The 17,527-nt window shown below is 51.9% G+C and overlaps 1 protein-coding gene across 1 annotated transcript in view; it reads right to left on the bottom strand.

Moving 5' to 3' along the window:
* Positions 1–17,527, bottom strand: part of LRIG1 (leucine rich repeats and immunoglobulin like domains 1) — a 105,197-nt gene that overhangs the window by 31,614 nt on the left and 56,056 nt on the right. Inside the window, exon 5 of the mRNA XM_045290123.1 lies at positions 16,577–16,651. Within this exon, the coding sequence (XP_045146058.1) occupies positions 16,577–16,651 (75 nt within the window). The remainder of the gene's footprint in view (positions 1–16,576; positions 16,652–17,527) is intronic.

Here is a 17,527-nt window from a genome sequence, read left to right as displayed (position 1 = left end):
TACCTGGAACCACCACACATACCATCCCTCTGCACTCCCCGAGGCACCCATGGGCCTCCCAGGCACTCAGCCACAGCGTGTCAGCACACACAGCTGCTGCAGGGTTCAGCCAGACCTCATCTATTTATTAAGATGGCTGGGGCAGCCAGTCTCTCGTCTCTAAATAGGTGCTGAGAGTGGCTCTCATTTACTCGGCAGGAAGTGTGACAGAACCCACTGGGCGTAATCTTGAAGGGGGGTGGGCCTGGGAAGAGAGGACTAGATGGGGACTTGTCATCCATTCATCCTGCACAACCACCTCAGAGGACAACCCCCCTCAATCTTGACAGTCAGAAATAATCCAAATTGATTTAGCATGCCCCACTTGAAAACAAGCAGTGCTATACCGGATCCTCTCAACTGATCAATGAATAGGAGAAAGCCCAGGTTCAGGGAGATTAAGGTCTTAGTCCAAGGATACAAGAGACAAGCCCAAGGGTCTGCCTACTGGGGCAGCTGGGCCACACCCTGGGGAGACAAAGTGTGTCACAAGAAACGCATCAGACACCTAGAGCTAAAAGGAGCAGGCTGTGGGTGCACTCAGAAGGGGCACCCCCTCTGCTGGCCACTGGCACATTCCCAGGGTCCACATGCCAGCTTCCGACAGCCCTGGATTCCAGGAAGAGGAGGAGGAAGAGGCCGTTTCAGCACTTGGCTGCAGCCTCCGAGACAAGATCCTTTCTTCCCCGCTCTGGGGACTGACACCGACGATGGGCCTTTAAAAATAAAACCAGGCCTGCTTCCTGCCCCATCTGGCAGACTTTTGATCTCTAGATCATATGATTTGGGATATCTCTTAATGCACAATTTCCCAAGCCTTCAGCATATGATACTGCCCGTTGGGAGGGGTGAAGGGTGTGGGGTGGGATTATGGAGGCAGCTCTGTAATGTAGCCCTTATCCTCCCCGAAGATGGTAGGAGCTGTTACAACATCAAAGGGGCGCAGCTCGGACTCCAGCAGCAGCAAGGCTCTGCACCCTGAGCCCATCCTTGTAAGGCATAAAGGGCCACCCCCAAAAGGGAAATACTGATAAACCCTACTTCCCCAAAACCAATATTGTTTTGTGGAAGACCCCAGTACAGGTGGGGAGAAGGTATTTGCCAGCCACATATCAAGAGCCAGGAAATGGAATACGTAATGAATCTCTCGAAACGCAATGGCAAAGGAACAGTCCAATTGAAGAATGAATACACACACGGCAAAGGCGTACACGTGAGTATGTGTGCCAAGTATTCTAGACCATCATGATTGGGGAAATGCAGCCCACGAAAACCAAGACACACAGGTGGCTAAGACTGGGAGGACATTTTTTTATGGTGCTAACAGAAAATGTTGGTGAGGATGAGGGGAAGGAAGGTCCTTTCATACACTGCTGGTGAGACAAAACCAGGAGAGACAACGGGGGAGTCTGACAGCTACGCCAGCCCAGTAGCCGCATCCTGGGCCGCTGATTCACACAAGGGCCAAACATGACGCTCAGGTAACTGCATTCCCCAGGGCTCCAACCAGGAAGCAGCCCGGTCTATGAATAGGTAGGGGATTACACAGCCTCTGGCATCTCTCTCTCTACCTTGAAACACTTTTGCAATATGGGAACACCAACAACCTGGATGAATCCGCGGAGAATTACTCCCAACCTGCGGCTCTGTTCCCATGACATTGACTGTCAATGCCCTGGACGCAGAGTCAGACAACACATTGCTATTGGAGGAAATGGCATTGAAACGCCTCTTTCTGCATTCTTTTTCACAGTGCTTGTGAAATCCACAACCATGTCAGACTAAAATGTGCATTAAAGCAGCGGCGAGAGAGGTGTCCGAGGTGGCACAGAAGACTGAGGCTGGGACGGAGAAGGGAGGCCAGGAGATGATCCGGCTGACCGCGAACAGAGCCCAGCCGGCACACACGGCAGGCTGCACGGCCCGCCTTCCCTGGCAGCATGGCGCTACAGGTGGGATTTCTCCACCATCCCTCACCCTCCTGGAACCTCCTTCACCCAAAAAGAAAAACAAAAACCTTGAAAGAGCTGTGATGAAACAAATGGCGGGTCGGCTGCCGCTTCTCATTAGGGGCTTAGAGTGAACATTAGGGTACGAAAGGTTCTGAACCTCCTCTTCATACACCTACCAACACCTGCAGAAACCGACTGCTGCTCAGTGTGTAATTTTCAGAGAGGCTGCAATGCCCCTCTCTCTGTGTGGCTGGCAAGGGAGGGGAAAGGAGGGACAGGCCTTCCAGACCAAGGGGCCACTACACACAAAGCACCCAGTCCCTGTGGGCTCTCAATACAGGCCGTTTGACTCCAGGTTCGAGGCAGGAAGTGCTGTGAGAACAGGAAGGATGGTGCCAGGAGCCAGCGCTGAAAAGGGACGATGGCTAACAGGAAGAGAGGAAGAAGAAGTCCTCCTTCATGCCTTCATCCGACACTGACTGTGGGTGGGGAGGCCAGGCCCCTTGGAGCCAGCCCCCTGAAGAGCCTTCCCAAGAAAGGCTGGCCATGAGGCTGACCCACAGCATCACTGCAAGTGGACTTCCACACTGGACCCTATGACTCAGCCAGCCTCCTGGACAGAACTGCTCCCAGGATCCCGGGACCCTACAACCTAAGGGTTTCCCACATCAACTAATGATGGATGCTTCCGCCACAGAGCATGCCGCTAACAAGTGGGGGGAGCAGCACACACATTCTTAAGTCTGGTTAAGTATCGCTGATGTGGGAGCAGACCTTTCGTCTGGAAGCAGGGACAGAAGTCAGTGACCTGTGAAAAGTTCCAGAATGAGGTGTTTGGCAATCACCACCACACTCCCTCTCTGGACACTGCTTATGCTGGGACAGGCCTTAGGAAGGACATCTCTCCTTCACCCAGACGTGTGCACAATTTGTTGGGCTGGATGCAGTGAAGGGGCTGACACTGCAGCACAGAAATCACCCTGGATATCCCAATCGCCGGGAGGAGAGGCAGAGCAGGAGCCAATGTTCTCTGCTGAAACGCTTGGCAAGGAATGGCCCAATGGGGCTTCTCCAGGGAGACCCACCCCACTGTGCCCACTCCTGTAGCCTTTGGCCTTCCCTTCCCTCAGGTGACCCCATAGGCCAGGCTCTTCGAGACAACCGAACTTGTGTCCACCATGAACACTTTTTGTTTGGGAACCAATTTCCAAGGACAACTTAATCGTTCTCTCAGGAGTGAGGACTCGTTCCCAGAGCATGGGGGAACTGAAGACCGATGGGGGGACTGAGAAGCACAACTGCTAGAGGATCGCCAAATCAGCGTTTGGGCTAGCTTGTGCTTCAGAACCAGAGCGTGTGCGCACTCGTCCGAGAGCAGAGCGTCTAGCACAGGGCCGCTGAGAATGAGGATGGGAAGAAGCTGGGCGGCCAGTCCTGCAGACTGCTGTGCTCCGCAAGCCCTTCCCCAGTCTGTCTTGAAGCAGCATGCAATGAGAGCCTCACTGTGTGTTCCTTTTCTCCGCAAGAGTAATTTCTCCCCCTCCCTCTGCCACTGTCCCACACGGGGGTAGTGGTCCCAGAAACAGCCTCCTTCTTTCCCTACTCACAGCAGCCCAGCCCTGTCCGCTGCAAACTGACTGTGAGCTACTACCTACCAAGGTCGCTGCCATAGGAAGCACTCTCACTGTCCTCCTGCCTCCCGTGCACCGCACTGGGCAGCCCTCCCGGGAGCCTGGGCTTTCATCATTGCTGAGGCTGCTGTGTGCTACGTAGGCAGCAGCACACTACAAGGAGGGTCGTGACAGCAAGCTCTCAGCTTTAACAACAAAAAAGCCTTGGATCAGAAGCCTCCATTGGAGAATTTTACCCAACATTTCAAAAGTATCAACACCAATACGGCTTCCTCTCTTCCTGAAGTCCAGGAATGCACACTCCACTCCCTAATTCACTCTAGGAAGCAAACAGAAGCCTGATACCCAAACCAACCAGAGTCACAAGAAAGCCACGGTTGATATAGTCCTTATACAGATATAAAAATCCCTAACAAAATGCTAGCAAATGCAACCCACCCGCACACACTAAAAGAATCCTACACTATGACCACGTGGGATTTATTCCATCCTTGCCACAACAATCACTTTCTATTCCTACCAGGGACAACATACGGAGGAGTCGTCCAGACTAAGAAAAGACATGGAAATGTGTCGCTGTTTCTTCTAAGACCAGAACAACTGGATGGTGCCCAGCCACCGTGAGTGAACACTCATAACCAAAGATGCCATAGTAAAATCCCAATCAAAAGACAAGACAAGCCTAGATTTAAATTTTAAATTCTCGAGGACTCTAGATCGCCCGGTGCCGTGATGGCTGGGTGAACTCCTGACACTGACTCCAGAGCATCCCTTGAAGTCTTCTTAGCACTGAGCAAGAGGTCAGCTTTACTGGTTCACAAAGGTCTACCTTAAACCCTGTGCTCTTTTAAGAACTATCTATGTGGGATCCAGTTAGCAATAACAACTACTGAATTGGTGTCTTGTTTTTCCATCTATGTCCTCAACAGCAAAATAAAAGATGCTGAAAATGAAGGGAAAAAATGTCTTGACAGTTCACAGGATGACCTGGGGAGATTTGAGGGAGGGAAAACAACACAACACCACTGCTAGTGCTTAAGCCTCCCCCACTCGGCCCTAACTGGCCTGTGATACGCCCTGGGCTCCCAGAGGTGTTAAGGCCCTCCCTAGGTCAAAGGAATGGTCTACTCTTAAAGATGCCATTCACAAGAAGAATCAGCAATGAGGGCAGAGGAAGGAAGTCTCCTCATTTTGCTGTCCTCACTGACTCTCATAAGAATACAAATGCAGCGAGAGCAGGGCGGGGGTGGTGTCACCTCACAGAAACAGATATGGGGATACCTATCAATGTCACCTCCAGGTGCCTTTCTTACAAGAGACTTAGTTAGCTGAAGGCGGTAATCTGCAAGTAAGACCCATTTTTAGAGGCGGTAGGTGGGTTCTGGGAGCCCTGGTGGTGTAAAGGTTGCACATTGGGCTGCTACCTGCAGTTGTGGTGGTGGTCAGCAGTTCGAAACCATCAGCCGCTCTGCAGGAAAAAGACAGCGCTTTCTAGTCCCATAAAGAGTTAGAGCCACAGAATCCCACAGGGGCAGTTCAACCCTGTCCTATAGGGTGGCCATGCTGGGCATAGTTGATGGCAGTGAGTGTAAGTAGGTACTTCCAGTGCAAGCAGTTATACATGCCACCGCTAGCCAAAAGGTGGGCTGTTCAAACCCACTCACCAGAAGCAGGTTGGTGATCTGCTTCTGTGGAGACCACAGCTCAGCAAGCATTGAACAGTCCAGCTGAACAAGTAGCCCTTAGCCAGTCTGAGAGCAGCCCTCTTGTTTCAGCAATGCTCAGAGCCAGCAGCAAAGGCAAGGTCCACCCTACCCACCATGCTGTACATTCAACATCCACCAGTCCCTGTTCTGAGGAGATCCAGGCAACCTTCTCCACACGGTCATCAAGCAGATGATGGCTCTAAGGTGAGCCAACTGGAGGCCACCGAGAACCTACCCAGGTGAGACAGCAGTGGTGATGAGGGCAGGGCTCAAACCCTCATCAGTTCGACTCCAGAATCCTCTCATGGGGGTTACACTGTCCCAAACAGCTCCTTCCATATAAAATTCTGAGGGAGAGGCCCATTTTTACTTATCTTCTCCCTAAATCTGGTGACACAGTGGTTAGACTTTTGCTAGTAACTGCAAGAGCAGCAGTTCAAAACCAACAGCTGCTCCGCAGGACAGAGACTCCCTTAAAGAGTTACAGACTGAAAAACTCATGGGGCAGTTCTACCCAGCCCTTCAGGATTGAGTTTGGGTTGTTTGTGTTTTTTCTCTAAAGTCACCAGGGAAAGGGGCTCTGGGATTTGAAAGCTTGCTTCACAGTAGCCCACCTCTCCCCTGGGACAAAACGCCCCCCAGGCCCCAAGAGGCTCAGGCTCTGCAGAGAGCGAGACCAGTGGGCCCAGCCCTGCTTCAAAACTAGGAGGAAAAAACACAAATTGGCACCTTTATCTCAGCTGTTTGGGTTTGAAAGGCATCCAGGGAGTGAGGAAGCAGCAGGGGAATTTGCCTTGAAGTGATGTCGATGGGCAGAGAGCTGCTATCCCACGAGCTGGCAGAATCGACCAACAAGTCTGGGCTTGACCCAGACCAGAGGACAAGCTGACCTCCCCACGGAGCTCTCAGCAGATGGATGGACTCTGAGTGTGATGGAGAGGCCTGGAAGGGGGGGAGAGGGGTCAGCCTAATCTTGCAAGGCTGGAGAAAGATTTCCTGCTGGCTTTGCAATAGCTGCTTAAAGTCAAACCCAGCACTGCCCGGAGTAAGCTCTCTTGAGGCCATTAAGGCCTTGTGTTGCCTTTGCCTGGACAACAACCTCATTCAGGCCACATGGCGGCTCACTGCACCCCAGGCAGCAACAGGGCTTCCCACTGCTAGCAGGTTTGCCAGATTAGTACTGGACCTGACAAGACACTCTCCACTCTCCGACGTCCACACATTTCTAGTCACATAGTATGCACAGGTTCCCAGAGGGAGAAAGAGATCAGGGGCTCACCTGCTCTACTTCTCAGCTGTGTGACCGAAGGCAAGTTACTATCCCTCTCTGTGCCTCAGGTGCCCCATGCATAAAATGTGATTACTAACCAGGTGCTGCTGTGCTGACTCCAACCCCCCTGGGCCCCCAGGTGGATCAAGTTTAAACTTTGCTCCACGCGGTTTTCAATGGTTGATTTTCCATAACTGAATCGCCAGGCCTTTCCTGAGGTCTCTGCGTGCCCTCAAAGTGCCAACAGCCAGGGTGTGAGCTGCACTGCACCACTCCATGCAGGGTGGGTGGCGAACTGAAGCCCAGGAAAGCACCCAGTCAAACCGGTCACTGTAGGGACGTCTTAATCTCAACAGGATGCGCCGTATGGCACTGCTGACACCAGACCACATCTGAGTAACAAACACAGCAATTTCGTGTGATTCGGTGTTACACGCTGAGTGAACAATTTTATCTTTAAATGACCCCAGCCTTTGAACAAGCAGGGTGAAGGTAATATTCCCTATGTATCTCCTGACAATGACAGGCCTTATGGAAGAATGCCCGCCCCCCCCCCCCATAAATACAAACACATTTCTTCCACTTGGGCTATAAAAGCTGAAAATGGCTCCCAGGTGTGAGCAGACACAATAGGCCCTGCCTCCTTTGCAAGGTCACCCCACAGGTCAAAGTCAAACTGGCCATTTTCGGATTAGGCGCATATGCACATGTGGCTTCCCAGTGGTAATTGGATTACACCAGCCACCTGCAGGAAGTGGGGGGGGGGTTGTGGGGGGAGGAGGAGGAGGAAATGGTCCCAGTTGGAAGGAGCCTGTTGATATGGGCCAGGGCCAGCGCCTCTCACTCAGGAGGTTGTGCAATAGGCAGAGCAGGTCAGCTCCATCCCCTCCCGGGTCGGCTCTCCCAGCCTGCAGGGTTTTCAGCACCCAAGGCTAGGCAGAGACCAATGCAGTCCACAAGGCTGCCGGGATGGGGGGCTACGGAAACCCTTGTTCCCCCCTGGACCATGAGGGCTTTTGCTTACATGGTCAGGAGGAAGCAAAGCCAAACACCCACAAAACTCAACCCTAAACAACAGATCCTAAACTACTGAGCTCCCCAGCCTGCCAGGTCCACAACATCCCCTCCTCCCCTCCTCCCTTCCTACCCCCCACCCCCACCCCCGCCCCCCTTCCCCAGCCCCCAGCAGCTGGTGCTCCCTCGCTTTCTCAGCAAATGACTTACAGATGGACCGCTCATCTGGCAGACTCCCCACCCCCACTCAAAAAAGAAAGGAGAGAAGAAAGCAAGGGAACAGGAAGATGACACGTCATTACTGATGTAACCGGCAACTCCTCCCCAGGCTCCCTGAGACTAGGGCAAGTGGCCATCCACGCTGGGCCTGTGAAGGCTTGGGGACAGAGAGCTGCTTCCTTTGTGAATGAGATGTTTACTTTGCCATTCTGAGACTCTAGGGGGCTTTGGCTTTCTAGCTTCTGATGAGGCTGCAGTTCTAAAAACTGCTGGCTGGGCTCTGCCTTCCAGCAGAACCTAGCTGCGGACTACAGACAAAAGTGAGGGTGGGGTGGGGAGCTGGTCTAGAAATGGAAATCGTTATATCTTGTTAATACCCCTCCAAGTACTCTTCCAACCAACGTGCTGCTGAGCATTTAGGAAGTGCCTCTTCTGTTGTGGGGCCCCTGGGTGGTGCACACCGCACACGCAGCTGCAAATCAGCAGGTTGGCTGTTTGAATCCACCCAGAGGTGCCTCAGAAGAAAGGGCTGGCGATCTACTTCTGACAAAACCAGGCATGGTCCTCTCTATGGTGGTGCACAGCCCTGCTCTGAGACATGTGGGTCCACCGTGAATGAGGGTCAGCTCCATGACAGCCCGTTGCTTGTATTTGCAGAGCCTAGTGAGTAGTGGGTTACGTATGGGGTTGCCAACCACCAGGTCGACCATCCAAACCCACCAGCCGCTCTTCGGGAAAAAGATGGGTCACTAGGAGTCAACTCGAGGGCAGTGAGTGTGTTTTTTCCCCTGTGTGTAATTTACTCTTGCTTGTAAGGTATCATGAATACCATGTCGGGCTGATGACCACACGATCTCTTGCTCACTGACCAGTCACTCCAGGGGAGAAAGATTCTGCTCCCATAAAAATGTACAGTCTTGGAAATTGATGGTGGTGAATATTTCCGGTTTTCCAAGGCAAGAAAGGAGGTCCCGTATAACCCAAAAGCCTGAGCCAATGGCTCTTCTTCTGCAGCCTGCCTGTCATCCATCTCACCAGTGGAGAAAGGGGCAGATGCCCTTTAGACATCCCCCAGCCCCTCCTTGTATTACAATTGTTTGTTTACACGTTGTTGTCTAGTCAGATTGAGTTCCTGGACGGGGCCCAGGGTTCAGAGTAGCCTTGTCCACGAACTCACAGCCTCGTCATAAAGCCATTCGGGTTATTCTGCTTTCCTGTGCTGGCTCTCGCTCACCGACTGGGGAAACAGGAGGAGGCTCGAGCAGGCAGGGGTCTGGGATCGGGATGGATTTTGATTCTCCCTGACAGTAAAGTTCTCCCCTTAAGGAATAGTCCACCTGGAATAAAAACCATCCATATTTCAGGTGAGGGCAAAGATTTATCTAATACCTAACTCACTCCCTGCCATTACAGGACAGGGTAGAACTACCCTTGTGAGTTTCTGAAGTGAACGCTTGACAGTTCTATGAAGCACCTGGTAGTTTTGAACTGCTGACCTTGCAGTCAGCAACCCTACATGTAAGCACTATGCCACCAGTCATTACGCCGACAGCATGAAAGAAATAAGCAAAACCACTGCCACTGAGTTGATGCCAACTCATAGCGACTCTCCACGACAGGATGGAGCTGCTCTTTTGAGCTTCAAGAGGCTGCAACTCTTCCTGGGAGTAAAGCCACAGGGGCAGCAGGTGGTCTCGAACTGACCTTGCGGTTAGCAGGCCAATGCATGACCACTAACCCCACCGGGGCTACCAACACTGCCGATCAGCAGGAAGGTGCATGGTGCTGACACCTGACTCCATGCCTGGACTACTCCTGCCAGGGAGGGAGGGGCTGTAAGCCAACCAGCTGATATCCCTCAATCTCCTACCTCACCAATGCCAAGCACTCCCTGCAAGCTGAGCTACCTGGTCACCGTCTGCTGTCCAGCCTGGTGTCCTTAGCATCGGATTCCCCAATCAGCAAGGTGCGCACTGACTTACATGTGCTTACTTACTAAGCTGCAGTGAGCAACTGCACCTTTTCGCCACATCAAAGATGCTGCTTCAAGGTATGGCTGGCATGTGTCTCCCTTCCAGCCCTGCAGCACTTCCCTGGGAATCAAAGCTGCTCTTCAATCCCTGACAGGGATGGAGTCCCCAGGAAACAAAGCAAGCGTGGGCTTCCTCTAAATACTCACTAATCTGTAGAGCTCCTGCTTGTGGTGGGACACATGTGCAACTGCTCACTGCAGGTAAGTAAACACAGTCCACCTGCGCTTACCTTGACTGTTGGGCAATCCACCCCTGGCTGCAGCTGAGGTGGCCCTGACTGGTGACCGCATGCCCAACGGTACAAAACACTGCCAGGCCCCGAGGTTGCCTGGGGGCTCAGGCCTCTTCATCCACAGGCCTTCTCCACATCGCTCTTTGTAGAAGCTTCCCGGAGACCTATCCAGCATCCCTGCAACACACATGGCTCCACAGAGGGGTGGCGGGTGGCTTCACAGGCTGCATGCTCCAGAAACCCAGCCCAGTCTCCCACACAGGAAGCAAGCAAACCCTCTCCCACTGAGCCACCCGGGACCCCTCAGGGAGCCATGAGTAGCCAACAATAAAGAGCAAATTAAGCAGAAATAAATTTATGACAGCTGTGGGCCTCAAACCTGGGGCCCTGGCCAGATCTATGCTGCCCAGGGTCCTTGTACCACTCGGTGCCCACCCACTGCCCCTAGCACTTCCCTCAGAAGCAATCAACGGCCAGGGCCCTCCACCCCACGCTCCAAAACAAATTCCCCATAGCTACACTGATGACATTGGAATGTATCGAAGTAATTCACAGCCCATAAGAGCCTGAGCAGATTGGCAATGACTCAGTCCAGCAAGCGGGGTTTCTTCCTAAAGAAGCTTGAAAAAGCCCCTGGGGAAACAGAATTCAAAATTGGTGGATGTTCTCCAATACCTGGTGAAAACACTCAACAAAATTAGAAGGCAAATTCCATAGCACAATAAAGGGCATGTATACAGAACCAATGTTGCTCTCAACAGAAAGAAACCTAAAGCTTTTCCCCTCTGGGGAAATGGTGGGGGCCACATCTGACCTCCTTGGCTACAGGAGAACCAGATCCTACATCAACCCAAGGCCCATTTATTGCTACGAGGCAGAAGTCAGGCATGCCTTCTCCATCCTCCTGTCACCCTATCCTGTCACCAACCATTCCGCTCCAACGGAGGGACCCCACAGGACAGGGGAGAACTGCCTTGTGGATCTCTGAATCCTTTAAGGGAACAGAAAGCATCTTTCTCCCACAAGGTGGCTAGTGGTTTCAAACAGCTGATCTTGGGGTTAGCAGCCCAGCACATGACCACTACACACCAGGGTTCTTGTAGCATCAATCTCATGTCCATCAGTGCAAGAGTGGATACATTCAGTTTGTTACAAACACACACCGGAATACTGACTCTCAGCCACGCTTCAGGTCTGAGCAGAACTGTCGCTCACCCGTCTCTGTTAGGATAATCCACCCCTGAAGATCCAAGGGCGTCCTTCACCCAAGGACAGCGCCCAGGCAGGAGAGAGGAGAGGAAAAGAAAAACAGGGAAAGTGGGAATGCGATGGATGAGCTGAACAAAATGTGCATGCGTTACTGAATGGAGAACTCATGATCTGCTCTGATTCACAATAAAAGGTTTTAATATTGGGGGGGCGGGGGTGTCCCATGAACTCTGAAGGCTCCACAGCATGAGTGTGAACGAGCATCAGAGCAAATGAAGCTCCAATGGAGATACAGTAAGGTCACCAGAGTGGCTTTCCTTCAAAAGAGGTTAAACCGAGTGCACCGAAACCAAGCCCAAGATGACGGCTCCCGGAAGACTTAAGCTGTTTCTCCGACTCCTAAGTCCACCCATGATTAGGGCCACGCTTACTTTATAGATGGTCAGCAGGCGAGGGCCCTGTGCCGCATCCACTCCACCCTGTGCTCTCCCCAAGGATCCGGCCTCGGGCCAGCAAGCACAGGGCTTCATCACAGAGCACCCCAGACAGTCTTCTTTCAGGTGATTGCCATAAGAAAAGGTCCTCATGGGAGCTTTGTTCAGAGAAAGGCAGGAGGCCTCAAACCACCTCCTAAAGAAAGTGAAACTCCCCTCTGACACACAGTTTTTAGGAAGGTCGGGTGACTGTGACTCAGTGTAGCATCACCCTTGCTCCAGGCCTGACTCACAGCCCTGGGCCCCTCTGAGGTTGCCTTCTGGGTCCTTCTCCCTGGCTTCCCCAGGAGCCCCACTGAGCATCTCTAATTATTCTCCACAGCCCAGAGCTGTCAGCTGCAAGCTCAGATCACCACAGCCTCCCCAGGAAGGCTTGCTCTTTAATTACACATTAATGTGAATTGATCTTTACATTAACAAGCCTGTGAAGAAGATTGATCCATCCCCTCCCCTGCTCTCCCTAGACTGCCAGCAGAGGGCTGGTGGAGAGTTAAGTGTTCCTACTGATTTCACTTCACAGCAAGGAGTTAGTGGACACCACCCCCACGGAGGCTTCCCCACTGTGACTCACTCAAGGGTCGCAGACAGGCCACCACATCTCACGCCCCGACCCCCTTGCTGCTCCCCAAGTTACAATAAAGATTTTCATATTCCATCCTTTCATTTAACCAGTTTGTTTTCGGCTAACCACCATAGGTAAAAGCAGCTGATATTTTTATTTCCAGCTACATTTGCTAATATGAAGGCGGCACTTTGCTCATGAAAACTTGTTTTCACATTAGTGGATGCCAGGGGCTGAAGGAAAGGGGGCATGGGAAGTGCTAATGGCTCCTTGTTTCTCAGTGGGGTGATGCAACGTTCTGAAAACTAGCTAATAGTGTAAAGCCACTGAACTGCAAACTTTGAAATGGTAGGAAAAGGAAACCGTGTGATATAACTTTTATCTGAATTTTTTAAAAATAGTTTGCGAAAATGCCCTCCTCTCCCACAGAATTAGGAGTAAAAGGTATCATCTCACGGTGTTCCAAATACGACATAAGCGTAAGGACTTGTAATAGCAAAGTTACAAAATACATCACAAACCTAAGAACTTCTAATAGCAGTGTTAAAAACTGACAAGTAATTGTGCACAGCTAGCACTCGCTTGTGGCTCCTGGCTGATGTATGACAAAGGCCGGGGTAAAAAAGCCAGGGTATGGTTAAGGGTATGGTTAAAGAAACAAAAAGAGCTCTCACGGAGTCAGCTTTGGCTCAGTGTACAGGGTAGGGTAGACTGAAACTGGTTAAGGAGTAGAAAGCCTCATCTTTCTTCCTAGGAGCAGTTGATGGTTTCAAACTTGCTGGCCTTGAGGATCGCAGCCAAATGAGCAATCCGCCATGCCACCACTATGCCACCAGGGCTCCTGGTTAGGGCACAAGGTCCTGGAATCTAGCAGCAACTGGAAGAGGAGTTACAGGAGTGAAGCAAAGTGCCATGCGGGAAATAACCAACAGCCAGGAGGCGGCACGAACTGCCCACCTTTACAACCAAAGGCCATTTCTCAGCAAGCTTTTGATTTCATCCTAGAACTGGGAAAGGGGCAACAATGGTCACTGTCACCCACCTTTCCAATGGGACACGTGCAGGAATACCGCAGGAAGATGCTGCTTCTACGTCTGACCAAATTGCTGTACTGTGGGGATCCTACAGGAGTTTCCTAGACTTTAACATTTCTTTAAGTCTCAAACATAAACACCCCCAACCCCACCCTCAACATAGCAAAAGTGGGCTTCTCTTCCGGAGCGCTAGTTTACAGAATGAGCCGCCTCGCGCCAGCCCCGTCCTACCGAAAGCTCTCCGTGAGGGCTGTGCTTTCTTTGTATTAAGGACAGGTGGTTTTGGCACAATTCTCAACACATAAAATGCAGATAACTGCTGCTTGAAAACGCGTCAGCAGAATTAACCTCTTTTCATCAGAAAGTAATCACCAACTGCCATTGGGCAGCTGTGGGGCTACAGTTTCCACAACCCTGGAATGCTGGTCTGAGCCGAAGCCGCCAATATTACAGCCAAAGGCCTTCCCAGCTGGGAGAGCCCAGCAGAGGGGGTGTGCTGGCCGGGGACTGGGACCTAGTGCCAGGCATGTGGGTAAGGGGGCAAGGAGACGACACCCAGCAGGAATGAAGCGCCAACTTCCAAACACAACCGAGATCCACAGGCCAATCAATGCTTGTAATCACAGGGGTTTGAGCTGAAATCCCAAACTGAAAATACAGCAGCAACCGGAGTTCCCAGATTGGGGGCGGGGCGTGGGGATGTTGAGCTATTTCTTCCATTGACATGAGTCTCCTGGCTACAGGGTCACAAAGGCAGCAAGGATAAGATCGACAAGGGTGCTGGATACATTCAACATCTCCTCAGCCCCTCATTCAGCAAATTCCATCCAAGAGAGACAGCCCATCTGCCTAAAACTGGCCTCAGCTGGCCTCAGCACACACCAATTCTACCTCTTTGCATGTTCTGGATTGTTTTCATGGTCCTCTTGCCTGTCCAGAAAGGGGGAATGGGAACAAGAACTTGGGATTTAGTGTGAACGTCTATGGCACAGACTGAATCTTGTTGCTCTTTAGCAGATTCATACTCACAGCAACCGTGCAGGGCAGAGTAAAGCTGCCTCGGGGGGTGTTTCCCCAGGCTTGCTCACCCCCCTTGCCACAGGTTACCCCGAGGTAAGTCACCACTACCCCCAGAGCAGCTGTGGGTTCAAACCACTGTGCCAGCAGGGCGCCAAGGCAGGTGACTTTGCTGGGAGCTTTGATCCCATTCAGCCTGCAGAGGTCACCTGAGGAGGGAGTGTGGGCCACAACTGCAGCCATAGGAAGATGGCAGGGGGATTTTCTATAATCCTGTCACACAGGATCCAGGTTCCGGGAGCAAGATCAGAGAACACAGCCCCATGAAAAAAACATGGAGGCTGGTAACCCTTCCATCTCTGGTCAGTACAGGGAACTCCCTGACCACACGTCAGATGGAGACCAGCTTCAGGCCAATGATAACCTAAATTTTCCAAATAGAATCTAAAGGGGGAGAGACAGGGACAGGAGCCCTCCCCCCATCGCTTTACATCGTTTAACTCTGTCAAATGGAACCCGGCTAGCCAGCACCACTGCTCCTGGCACTGGAGCCAAGGAACAGAAATATGCTGTTAGTCAGCGGAGCAAAGTGTGATTCAAAGCGCCACAGGCCCTCGGGGCAGGCTGGGGTCTCAGGCATTTACCTGCCAACTCCTGCAGGGACGAGGCATGGGCATCTCAGGTCCACCTACTAAGGACAGGATGGCAGGGAGCCTTGATGTCCTCTCTGGGACGGTAACAGAGACGTGGCTACAGCCCTGCTTCTCCACAGTGATGGAGCTCAGCAGACAGGTGGGCAGGCATCAATGCAACCGCTGACTGCGCTGATCCACAGAGGATCTGAGACTGCATTCGTGACACACTCAGAACCCAGGTTTCACCTCTGGTGCACAACCTGCACTTTCAGCAGCAAGGAGGTTAAAGGGCATGTAGCTGCCTGGTTTTAGGTATACGAAAGGGATTACCATGTCCCTAATTAGGCTCACCTTTGGTGAATTAATTTAACTGAGCCTAAAGGTGACATCTTGCCAAGACCAGAGAGGCTTTGTGACAGCAAGCCACTAGGAAGCCCCCCCCCTTTTGTCACCCACCTACTATATATATGTGTGTCGTGCACGATGCCAGGACACCTCACACTGCCGTCCAACCCCGCAGCTTTTCCCTTTGCATGCAAGGGGCCAAGGGCACACTTTGTAAAGGAAGAAGAGGAGGTTAAAAGGCAGGGGCTGAGTTACAGGGGAATCCCAGGTTCCTACAATGCCTTGGAAACAGTGCTGCTCAACACCCCTGTAGAGGAACACGGCATCTCCTGAGCAGAGAGCCTGCTGCCAGCAAAATCCCCGAGACCGGTGCTGTTTCCTCCTGCCAAGTTCTTCAATTCAGCCCGCGGAGCCCGCATGTAGCAACGATGTATGCAGGGGGCGAATGGGTTAAAAAACTGCCAAATCACAACCGCATCAATCTCCATAGAATGAAGTGGATGTCAAACTTAGCGTGCACAGGGAGGTATGCTGCTTAAAAAACTCCAGTAAAATTTGTAAGAAAAAACAACAACTGTGGGACGCACTTATCTCGAAAAGACACCAGCACCCACTTCCACCCGACTGCTGGAGAGGTGAGGGCTAAGCGAGGTTCTCAGCCCTAGCAGAGGCCCCATGTGGCTTCCTTCCTTCGTCTCTTCATGGTTTCCAGCAAACCCAGGGTGCAGTCAGAGTCAACAGGTTGCGACTGTGATAAGGATTTCAGAGGCCAGGCTGTCCTTTCTTTAAGGCCAAGCTCATGGGCACAAGGAGGAACTAGCATCCTAAGTGCTTCTTCACACAGCTTCCTTCCACTCTCATTCACTGCCCCAAGCTGGGGCTTCCCCTCTAAGAAAAAGCAATCTAGCTCCATGAGGTCTGGACTCTACAGAGCAGCAAACGACTCCAAAAGACAGATCCAAGGTTGAACTCCTCATTCTGCAAAGTTCAAAACAGCAAAGCAAGGCACGTTCCATGAAAAGCGCCATCTTTACCTGCGAGCGCGCAAACGCCAAGTCTTCCTGACACACACACACCACCACCCCCACTGCGTGAACCGCAGCCACTTACAGATACACACCACCACCACCACCACTACCCCAACCCCACCACCCCACCCCGCTGCATGAACTGCAGCCACTTACAGAAACAGAGAGACGATGTGAGACGAGGCAGCGCCCAGGGATGGGATGGCTGTCAGCTCATTGTTACTGAGGTACCTGTAACAAGAACAAATTTTCATACAAATCAGCAGTTTGAAATCCTATTTCATGAGCAAAGGAAATCACCAGAACAATGCTGACTGAGAGGGCCATCGTACTAAAGAAAAGAATTTCAGAGTGGGTTTTTACAGGGAGAACACTTGTGTGAGATGTCACAAAACCCAACTAACTGCGATCCCCAAGACTTAGAAATAAAAATGAAGGGAGCTAGCAGGAGCGTCCCATCTCGCTCTGTGGTCAGGATGCCCTGGACCAAAATAAAAGTGTCCCTAGTGACCCCCCTGTGGGCTCAAAAGGCCAGGAAACTGCAGAGGAGAGGCCACACCCTCCTGTTGTCCCACACATCTGGAAAATGAGGCTCGGCCAACCCAGGTCCACAGCCAGGGTTCTGAGGCCTGTGCTGGCAGGCCGATGGATCTCCAAGGCCATCTAGAACAATGGGGCCAGAACCCCCATTCTCACCCACGTCGATTCCCATTACTATGGCCACGCAGCTTCGCACACATCTTCCAGTCCAGTGTATATGCACACACTTTTGGACATGGCTGCTTTGGAACTTCTCTGCACAGGGAGACTCTCTCCAAGCCCCCTTCCCATTCAGACCTCCTAAATCTTGTTTTTCCACTGTTAACATCACTCAATGGGGGCCTCCACTCAAGTACTCCCTCAATGCAAAAACACTTTCTTCTATTAAAATTGGCATTCTATGATGCTCACCTTCCCAACACAACCGCTGAAGACAAAGCGGGTGCATAAGCAAATGTGGTGAAGAAAGCTAATGGTGCCCGGCTATCAAAAGATATAGCGTCTGGGGTCTTAAAAGCTTGAAGGTAAACAAGCAGCCATCTAGCTCAGAAGCAACAAAGCCCACAT

Source organism: Echinops telfairi, unplaced genomic scaffold (assembly GCF_000313985.2).
Source record: "Echinops telfairi isolate 266 unplaced genomic scaffold, ASM31398v2 ScPeMD7_31;HRSCAF=116, whole genome shotgun sequence".
NCBI lineage: Eukaryota > Metazoa > Chordata > Mammalia > Afrosoricida > Tenrecidae > Echinops > Echinops telfairi.
This window is presented reverse-complemented; position numbering and strand designations above follow the sequence as displayed.